The sequence below is a fragment of the Notolepis coatsorum genome (genome assembly GCF_963971535.1).
Source record: "Notolepis coatsorum genome assembly, chromosome: 16".
NCBI classification, from domain to species: Eukaryota; Metazoa; Chordata; class Actinopteri; order Aulopiformes; family Paralepididae; genus Notolepis; species Notolepis coatsorum.
The window spans coordinates 20,480,375-20,491,324 of record NC_140180.1 but is presented as its reverse complement, the minus strand read 5'-3'; the positions used below and the strand labels follow the sequence as shown (position 1 = coordinate 20,491,324).

At 43.2% G+C, this 10,950-nt stretch overlaps 1 protein-coding gene across 2 annotated transcripts in view; it reads right to left on the bottom strand.

Annotated features, from left to right (window-relative positions):
• Nucleotides 1-2,826: 2,826 nt before the first annotated feature.
• The window catches only part of LOC311243175 (regulator of cell cycle RGCC), an 8,469-nt gene continuing 345 nt past the window's right edge, over nt 2,827-10,950 (bottom strand). The window contains exons 1-5 of one of the 2 annotated variants that reach the window (XM_084332296.1): nt 9,161-9,300; nt 8,528-8,704; nt 7,467-7,547; nt 6,517-6,579; nt 2,827-4,423 (exon numbers count right to left, since the gene is read on the bottom strand). In XM_084332296.1, the coding sequence (XP_084188422.1) occupies nt 4,416-4,423; nt 6,517-6,579; nt 7,467-7,547; nt 8,528-8,704; nt 9,161-9,182 (351 nt within the window). In that variant the 5' untranslated portion in view covers nt 9,183-9,300 and the 3' untranslated portion in view covers nt 2,827-4,415. Of the gene's footprint in view, nt 4,424-6,516; nt 6,580-7,466; nt 7,548-8,527; nt 8,705-9,160; nt 9,301-10,950 lie in introns of those variants that run through there. The other variant, XM_084332297.1, reaches the window with a different exon arrangement.

The following is a 10,950-nucleotide window of genomic DNA, read 5'->3' as shown; positions in this document are numbered from 1 at the left end:
GGCAAATTATACAAAGATATTGCCTGAATAAAGATTTCCAATGGATTTAATACCCTTATTATGACATATATGAAACAGGGGCAAACAAATAATTAGCTACAATAGGAGACTTGAGAGAACACGTCTTCATTGTGTTTCTGACCACTGGGTTTGAACTAGATTCAGAGGTAAAGGTAGTTGTGAGCTGATGAAAGAGTTAAGAGACTGTTTCCATGAAGCTAATTCCATATCCACCCAAGAGATGCTTTCTGCTTATTCCAGTAAATATGTTTAATATTGATATGAATATTACAGGACCAATAGTAGCCTAATGAATAGAATTAGGAAGACCCATTACACCCATGTGTTTAGGTCTCTGAAGATAAGTTTTCCTAATTCAATGGGTCTTGTTTCCCCATAAAAAGGCAGTGATTGAAAGTTTGTGTTTGTTTTTAGTAAAAAATTATGTAGGTACATTTAGAAGAATATAAAGAAATCGGGAGGGTGACCATTTTAACTAAACTAATACGACCAACTACCGATAAAGGCAAGGTGACCCACCGATTCAGGTCTTCTTTACAGCGATCCAATAAAGGCATAATATTTCTTGAGAACAGAGGGTTTAGTTATGAAAATACCAAGGTAGAGGGGCGGCTGGGTGGCGCAGCGGACTAAGCGCTCGTCACCAACGCGAGAGACACTGGTATCGAATCTGGCTGTCAGCGTTGCCTCCGGCTTGGCCGGCCGTCATACTGGCTCAATTGGCAGAGTCAGCGGGAGGGAAGACGGTGGGGTGGTATTCTGGTTGTTGTAAACAGCGACTCCTACAGGTCGGTCAGGGCGCCTGCACAGCGAGGGAGGGAGATGGTGAGGGTAGTGTAACCTCCCACACGTTACACCTCACCAATGAGAGTCTGCGCTGGCAGGTGAAAAGAAGTGGCTGGCTGTCTCCTATGTCTCGGAGGAAGCATGTGATAGACTTCAGGGCTCCCTAGACTGACCAGTGGGGGGGCACATGCGAGCAACAACCAGGAAGGGGAGGGGGGAATTGGCATAACGACTAAATTGGGATGGGAGAAAAACACAGAAAAACAGGAGGAGAAAAAGTGAAGGAAAAAGAAATACCAAGGCAGTTAAAAGTGTTTGATCATTTAAAGGGAATTTGAGACGGGGTGAGTTAATAGGGAAAAGTTCACTTTTTGGAAGATTTAATTTATAACTTGAATATCTACAGAATTGTTCTAATATTGATGTGACATGTGGGAGAGAGGAAACTGGGTCAGAGATATACAACAGAAGGTCATCTGCATAAAGAAAAACTTTGTGATGTAAATGGCCACATGTGATGCCTTGGAATTGCTGTTTACTACGTAGCCATATAGCTCGATGGCAATGGCAATCAACAATAGTGATTGAACGTTCCTCGTTCAAGTGGAAAGTATTCAGAATGCATATGATTGGTTACTAACGAAGCCTGGCCATTACTTTTTAACATCTTAATCACATCAAGTCAAATTTAACCTCAAGATTAAGTAGATTATAGTTTTACTTACCATAAAATTATATCACATTAATTATTTTCTCTGAATATGTTTGTTTTGTAGCATAGTTATCTTCGTTGTCATCTTGAGTGTTGTGGATTTCACCATTCAAAACGGCCACAGTGCTCTGTCTCATTATAAACCAAATGTAAATTATTATTATTATGAATTTTGATCGCCGCGCCTCTATTTTGGTCACGCCCCACCACTTTTGGGGGAAAACAATAAACAGGGATTAGATGGGTTTGTTCATGAACTACAACTTTAAGACAAAACATACAGATATAATTCATGACCATTTACTGTATAATTTATATGCCCATTGTTGCCCAGAAATAGTCATAACCTCTCTAGGTCGCTTGGAGATTATCAAGTTAATATTAAAAGGGACACGTAAACATTATGGGAGATGCGCTTACCGTTTTATCCTGAATCAAACAAGAAGATAGATCTATACCAATCTCCTCTCTGTGCGTTCAGTAGAAAGCTATCTAGTTGCAAGCTAACCTAGCTTAGCACAAATTAATGGCAGCAGGCATGCTGCAAATGTTGGTTGGCTTGGTGGGTTGGTTTGAAAAACACTTTGTGATTATGTCAAACTAAATAAACACTGCCTCTCCAAACACCAGTGTTTGCTAGCTCAATCTTGATGAAAGACTAATATATTTGTCCAACAGAACAGTTTTACATTCATGAATAAAATTACAGCAGGGAAAGTTCACAACAGTTGATACCAATACAAGTGCATCCTGCCTGCTAACATTAGCTAGATCAGCTGATGCAAACACATTCTATTAGTTAGGTGGATACATTAATATTGTCTAATGATTTGACAGCGCACCATACTGCAACGATTTATATTATTATAGGAACAAAGTAGCCTATTGAAGCTGCTCAATATGAATTGGGAAGGGGTTGGGACAACACATAGAGCACAGTCACACAGAGGTATATTCTGAGTATATGGGTACGTTTTCTGTTTCAGAACTGAGACTTTTTAATTTTGGATATTAAAAACTCAAAACACTCAACAACTTTTTTTATTTTGTCCAACTGTACTAGGCAAGCCTAGTCATGTTTTTAAGGAATGTAGAATTGTTGTTTTTATGTTTGGTCCTATAGGTCAGTGGGTGAGCATGGCATCTACACTGCCAGGGTTAAGGGTTTGAGTTTGACAAGGGCCGCTGCTAAAGGGAAAATGTACGCAGTCATTCCATTGTAAAGTACTTTCAGTTGTACTTGTGCTAGACAAGCGCAATAGAAATACACCCATTCAAAACTGTGTCACTCACAAAATGGGCCCGCAGGTAATTCAAGTCATTTTATTGGTTTATGAATTCCTCTGTACAGTATGATTTATACTTTATACATCTGTAACTGTACACACATCACAATATAAAACAAGTATATCAACAAGAACTGTACATTGAATGTCTTTGGAATACAACAACAATATGGCACACGCGAGTCAAAAGGCAATACGTTGAAGTTGAAAACCTTCAGGAAATCAAGAATGAGAGGGGAATACCCCATATCCTGCTCCATCGAGGAGGCTTTGTTACATTTTGGCAGATTTTGGATTGTGGATGAACAGAAGAAATGTTATAACTTGGAGCAAACATGCTTATTGGCTCACTGACACTGATGAGCCTGAACTACTTGGATATCGAATGACACAGTGGCAATCAATAGCAGACTTAGCTACCACAGCTTTTGTCTATACTCGATAGTATTGAAGCAATTCGAACGATACCATAAAAGTATCGAAATTCGATACCCAGCCCTATAAAGGAATGATCAGAGTTTGATATAATTACATCACTGTTATCGTCGTAAAATTGTGATCCACGTCCTGGTGTTAAATGTGAGGAGACAGCCAGGGGACGCTTATTTCACACATTCCGAGGTGTCCAAACCCATGTTCTGCGCCGTCTCTCACAATACATTTTCGGGGCATCTTGCGAACTTTACAAATATAGCCTACATGTATGCGGACCCCCTTCGCTAATCTGTGTCTTCCATACGAGAGCAATGCCGTCTTCGCACATCAAGGTAAATACGGAAACGCGGCGCCCCCTGAGGCGAGTGGGCCGGTCGCAGCGCTCGCGGCGGCGCCTCGCCCTAAGCACGGTTAAATTGCTCGTTAGCTCCGCTGGTATGCTCCGAAGCCTAGGGGTGGGACCGCCGATACCGAGCCGGCGGACCCCAGGTGACATTTTGACATTCAAGTCTGAGTTGGCTTTAATAAGGCTGTGGAACGTGTCTGTGCCACATGGCGGTGCAACGTGTCGGTGCAACATGGCGGTGCGACATGGCGGTGCAACGTGTCTGTGCGACAGGGCTTACTATGTAGATATGAAGGACTCCTTCGAATCTAACAAAACCACAACGATTCTTATTTTCAGGCGATTATACACTAATAAAAAACGCACTTGTGAATAATTACATTCCATTTCTGCCTATAGATCCCCCTAAAAATCTGGTCTTTTAAACGCCGGACTGATATGAGGAATTTTCAGGTTGGTACAAGCTAACCCTGTTCTCTATAGACGGCTGTCTCTGACAGATGGAAGCCATGGGTCTCTAGTTTCTGTTGAATACTGTATGTAATGTCACACATCCTGGATTCTGCGGCCGCCGCGGGGACGGTTATCTCGCCGTCTTGCCAGAGGTCCAATAGTGTTCTTTTTGGTGGGGGGGGGGGGGGGGGTGGGGCGGGGGAAAGAGTGCCCTTTAATTCCCGGTGTTAACCTTCTCCCTGGAGCGGCCATAGGGGAACGTCGGCTCCCTCAGATCTGCCTGTCTGCTTGGCGGTGTGGTCGGGCAGCCGCGTCGCCTCCAGGCCCTGGTCCCCTGCAGCACCACGTGGCTCTCTCTCTCTCTCTCTCTCTCCGCTCACATCTCTGTCAGTCAGATAAAATTGCAATGGTTTAAAAACCCGGAATGAGAGAAAAAAAGGGCACACGTGCACATAGCGCACGCACGCACACACACAGACACAGACACACACACACACATAATGCGTGTGTGCTTGACACACAAGGCAGGCATTGGTCTCACTCTCATTAGCATTCAGAGACCTTGTGAAGATGCCGGGGGAGTTATGATTCATCGGTAACAGCACTTCTCTGTACGTCAGGCCACTGATAGCACTGGATGCATGCAAGTGTGTGTGTGTGTGTGTGTGTGTGTGTGTGTGTGTGTGTGTGTGTGTGTGTGTGTGTGTGTGTGTGTGTGTGTGTGTGTGTGTGTGTGTGTGTGTGTGTGTGTGTGTGTGTGTGTGTGTGTGTGTGTTGTACGTGTGTTGGCATGTGTGTGTGTGTGTGTGTGTTTGTACGTGTGTTGGCATGTGTGTATACCAATTGTATGTGTGTGTGTGTGTGGGGGGGTGGGGCGGGGGGGGGGGGGGTCTGAAACACCACTGTCTTAGGGCTGATAGCAGGAACACAGCACTCACGTTAGTCTAGTGGGCTATTACAACTGAAGGGTAGATAGCCCACCTGAGTCTCCAGACATGGCATTTTACACACAAGAGGTGCTTGGAGATAAAGGCGACACTACGAGGGAAGAAACATGGTGGCCACAACACACTCTGTATCTCAGTGTGTAATGGACATACGCACTCTGTCAACGTCTTAGACACCATTACTTAAAGGGATAGTTCTCTTTCCTTTATCTTTTTTTTTTACCCCTGGCCCTATTTCACTGCCACTCTACCAAATGGTTAACCCGTTCACTGCGACACCACAGAAGGATAACCTTTTCAGTGCCACACGACAAAGGGTTAACCCTTTCACTACCGCACTACAGAAGGTTAACCCTTTCTGAAGGTTAACCTGCTGTAGTGTGGTGGTGAAAGGGTTAACCAGTGATGACGTTGATCAATAAAGAGTCCTTCCTCAGCACAATCCACGCCGCTCTTCTCACGAGCTCCGGATAGTTACGTCACAAAACCGATGCAAAGTCAATGGGGTCACGCTCAAGTGATGTACCTGACCGCGTTCAATGAACGGATCGCTCATGAACTCGTTCATATTTTTTGGGCGAACTGAACGTACTGTATTTCGGCTAGATGAACGTAATTGTGAACGTGTTCATTCGCGGCGCTCTATCACAGTATAACTTCGTTCAAAAGTGTGCCAGATTTGGGACGGGCGCACGGGCGCGCACACACACACACACACACACACACACACACACACCGAAAGGTTTCTGTATGTGCGTGTTGCGCGCGGAGAGAGAGACTCGTTACGCACGACACGGGCCGCGCCTTCAAGGCAATGGTCGGGGAAACACTGATAAATAATCACAGTGTGATGGAAATGCCAGTATTCTGATTGCCGTCTGTGGTTCTATATGGGTTGTGGCAATAATTTTGACAAATAATAGCTCGCAGCAACGTACTGTATTGAAAAAATAACTATAAACTAGTTCATTTTTTAAACCATGAACTTTAGTTAAAAAAGATTATTATGAACTATGAACTGAACTAGTTCATTTTTTTTTATTATTTGTGAACTGTGAACTGAACGAGTTCATGTAGAAAGTGAACTTTCCCAACCCTTGTCACGCTCCTGTCTGGACGAGCTGACGGATGCTCGCTGAAATCGACTCTGTGGATTAAAATTCAGCTGGTCGAGACGGGAGCCTGGCCCCATTGGTTTCGATTTTGGTTTGTGGCTAACTAGCTGGAGCTATAGTATGAGGAGCAGCATGTATTGCGCTGAGAAAGTAATAGGGCTAGTGTTCCAAAAATCACAACTATCCCTTTGATAGTTTAATCGTTTACTAGTTTAATAGTCACTTTACTGTTACATTTGCACTGTTACAAACTTATTTTCTTTGTACTGTACTTGTGCTGTATAATGAAAATAAATGTGAATATAATCTAATCTTAAATGCAGGCTGCTGCTGACTCATTGGTATTAGTACTAAATCAAAGGGAAGATTGAGTGATGAGTGGGTGGGTGGGTAGATGTAAGGGGGAAATACACACCAGCGAGCTCCCGGTCCAAGCTGTCAATGAAACTCTGAAGTTCGCTTGTGTCTCCCAGCTTGGCTGAGGAAAGAGATGACGGGGGAGGAAAGACGTTAGGACACGGAAGAACAAAGACTGGAGGAATGGAACATTTCTGTGGAGGAACGTTGCTCAGTTCAGTGGTATTTCCTTTGGAACCGAAAGCGGAAAGCTAATCCCAACTCCCAGAATTACATAAGGATCCAGGAAGGAGGAGGGGGGGGGGGCGCGGGTGCATTCCCAACGTCTAACTAATAGAGAACCTCTGCAATACCCCTAAAGCCAGTCAGGCTCTTTGTTCCATATGTATCTTAAGATAAGATAAGATAAGATATTCCTTTATTGATCCCCTTGGGGAAAGGCCATGTGTGTTGACAGAGACAGCCCGACTGTCCCCTTGCTCCCAGTCCTTCAACCCCCTACTTTGTTTTCATCTATTGATATTTAACATCAGGGCTGCTCCTAATCTACTCACATCCAAGACCACCCCCTGACCCCACCAAACCCCCGTACGCACAGACACACCTATACCCTGAGCTGCCCCCCACCCTCTCTATAGGAGCACGGGTCACCCCTGTATAGGAGGGACCCTGTGGGGAAGCAAGACTGTGTGGACAGCAGCCATTGTTGCTTTGTTGTGCAAAAACAAAAGAGCACCATGTTAATGTGGATTGTGATAGTGATCAGGGTGACGGTGACGGGGCACCGCTGTAAGATAGAGAGCCAGTGTTGCCAGAAGGGAAATGTTAAAACAATCGTCCCAGAGGCTTAACATTTTTTTTTTTAAGGGAAATTATTGTTTGCAGAGGGCAAAATTATCATACAGAGGGCATTATCGTACAAATAATACAGATAATTATCGTACACCGGGCGACACTGACGAGAGCTGTCTAGGTGGGAGAGGTATAGCTGGATGGATTCCTCTATACCTTTCGGTGCCAGTGTTATGCCTGCTGTGTGGAGCTCCTCCTCGCTGGTGTTCAAACTGTTCCCCAAAGAAGCCTCACTGCCTGGGGGAAAAGAAGACAGACAGATAGGGGGCAGAGGGAGGGAGAGGAGAGAGAGGAAATAGAGGACAGCAGGGAGGGGAAAAAAGGAAAAACTGAGATCAGACCATTGGAAATGATGCACAACAATGCTCCCCATTAGCTGGAAATTATAATAACAGTATGGCAGTAAAAGGAAAGTAACAGTCTGATGTCTTTGGCGAGTCCCAAGTGTGCGCTTTACTGAAGCCGGGCTTGCCCGATGAAAGTTGAGGGACTCACTGGCTTTAGTAATGACCACACATGGGAATGGCAAAACACAAATGGTACAGCTATTATATGACTGTAGTGAAACGCAAAGCAAAAAGATTAGACCGTTGTTAACAAAGATGGGTCACATATAGGCTACCATAATTGCTGTTCATTGTAGTTCCCACCACGGCTATCGTGTAAAAACAAACAGCTATTCTGGTCGAACGTGTCCACTGACTGTGTCCTGTTGAGCAACTTGTTTTCTGGGTTGTGTTTTAATTCGTGTGAATGGTGTCAGTCAAGTTGCTGGAGTGTGGGCTCAACAACGGCTCTCTGTCAAATCTGACGCAGGCAATTGACGCGCAACGTTATGTCTACGTTATGTTATCTTACGGGCGCACAGTGACATAACTGATTGACTGATTGATTGATTGAAAATGTTATTAACAGATTGCAGAATGGGTACAATACAGTACGGCTCAATACACACAATTGTTAAGGGGATGCAGACCAGAGAAAGACTTCCGTCTTGTTTACATCAGGGTCCCCCATTTTCAATTCATCATAACATATTCATACATGACGACATACAGATAGACAGTACTTACTGCTACATCTAGACATTTATGACATACCAGATTTACAAATACAGTACTGTTTGTGATACAAAAAGAGTAAAAAATAGAGTATACATTTGAGGGGGAAGAAACTGTACATTGAACTCTGTTCTGATCGAGTTGTTAGTTACTCACTGTAATCCGAGTCCTCCACTCCACTGTCGCTCACGCTGTCGGCCCCCAGCCCGGTGCGTCTCTTGGCCTCGTCCAGGAGCCGCTGGTAGGCGTACGGGTCGCTCCGGGAAGGCGTCCTGAGTTCCTCCACCACCTCGTTGAATTCCCGGAGCAACTCCCCGAGCTCAAGCTCCAAATCTGCGGAACAGACCATGGTTAAAATGGAAATGACCGATATAATTCCCTTAATAGGCTACTCATTTTGTAGATTGTTGGGTTGTGAGTTATTTCAGAAATAGTCAAATTAACCATGACAAACACCTTTATACACCGACTAGGGAAATTCGTCAAGATTATCCAATGAAAATAAAAAATAAAACCCGTTTTAGAGATAATACAATTATAACTGATGCATATGGCCTCTATATGATTAAATAAAACATATGTCTAGCTGAACGATTAAGCTGAAAGGGCATCTCGGTAGGTTCGATTTAAAACAACTGATGATAGCCCATCAAATAATTTATATGGATTATAATGTAGTTAATCTGCATGTCATAAATATGAAATACTGTTTTTAATATTTCCCGTAATATTTTACGCTATTGTATATTGCACAGGCATGCAGTACCGAAATAAAGCCCAATAACTCACCTGCCATGTTTTCTGTAGACATTCCAGTAGAATAAAGCACAAACCTATACGATGTGTGTGAGACTGTGAGTTCAGAGGTATTTTAATCTAAGTAGCGGACAGGTGGAGCTCCACGTTTATATAAGACCTCTCGGCGTCCACTACTGTATGTAGCGGAAAGAACCGGCGCACATAATCAGCCAATCAGGTCACAGAGAAACTTAGACCTACAGTAGTTTGGAGACGGGGCGGAAAGTTATAGACAGTTGAGAGGAAAAACGATTAGGCTGCTGCCGGAGCGAAGACGTAACGGGAGAGAGAAAAAGCCAGAAATAGAATCTTAACCCTTTCACTGCCACACACAAGTACAACAGAAGGGATTGATTGATTGATTGATTGATTGATTGAAAACTTTATTAACAGATTGCAGAATGGGTACAGTGCAGTACAGCTCAATACATACAATTGTTAAGGGGATGCAGACCAGAGAAATACTTTAGTCTTGTTTACATCAGGGTCCCCCATTTTCAATTCATCACCAGTAAAGGGGTAACCCTTTACTATCATAGTAAGGGGTTAAACGTCCTTCTGTAGTATGTCAGTGAAAGGGTTAACCTGCTGTGCTGTTGTGTGTGGCAGTGAAAGGGTTAACCTTATGTGTATTGTCGCAGTGAAAGGGTTAACAGTTTGGTAGTGCGTGCGGCAGTGAAAGGGTTAAGCAATGGGGCCGCTTTCACTGCAACCTTTTCCACTTTTCCACATCACTCTCTCACAAAGGAAAGAAAGAAGGAAAGAAGGAAAGAAAGAAAGGAAGAAAGAAAGAAAGAAAGAAAGAAAGAAAGAAAGAAAGAAAGAAAGAAAGAAAGAAAGAAAGAAAGAAAGAAAGAAAGAAAGAAAGAAAGAAAGAAAGAAAGAAAGAAAGAAAGAAAGAAAGACTTTAGAAAAACTCAAATAGGGGCAGCGCTTTTTCATATCACAAACAAATACAAATAAATAAAGATTTTGCTTTAGAAAACTAAAATAGGCATATAGCCATTACTTAAATGGACCAAAGCAATTGGTCGACTATTGCAAGACTGACAAAACATTTAAAAACTAAAATTGGGTTCACACGATGAAGTCCCCTTAGCTGGCAATAGAGGTCGCTCATGAAGCGCAATTCTCTCTCTCTCTCCATAACATGACAGGTGCATTAAAGGGGTGCCACCCGTTTTAAGAATTCACCTATACCTATTACCCAAGAAAGACATGCCTCAATATGTAGACATGCACCTCCCTCTCCCTCAGACAGAGAACCCTCGAGTTTGTCATGGCACTTGGATGTAAAATGAATCCCGCCATAATGAGTTCTCATCTTTATATTCTACTGTTGCTAACAGGTCTGCGCGAGAATTAAAAACCTAATTTGGGTGTAAGAGACATACACATTTTACAGGCCCACAAATATAGATAATCCATTTCATCATCAACGGAGCAGCAACAGATCCAGCCAGGTGACATCACATAGTCAAGGTTTTCCCCCTCAGAAAGAACGGTGCATATCCACAAATATTGAATGAACAGTCCCAGGGCACACACATGTTCAGATTCAGTGTTAAGTTATGCATGTTTAATCCTCCTTAAAAGAGTATATCAAACATTGTCTTATCTTATTTGTACCACATGATCTAGGTGACTGCAGAGAGAAACAATGTAGTGTAGATTATGTGTGACTTATCTTTATAATACCGGCAGACTATCAACTCCGCCCTTTACAACAAGCAACTGTAAACATTTAATTCATCAACCTGTCCCAACCCGTTTCATGTACT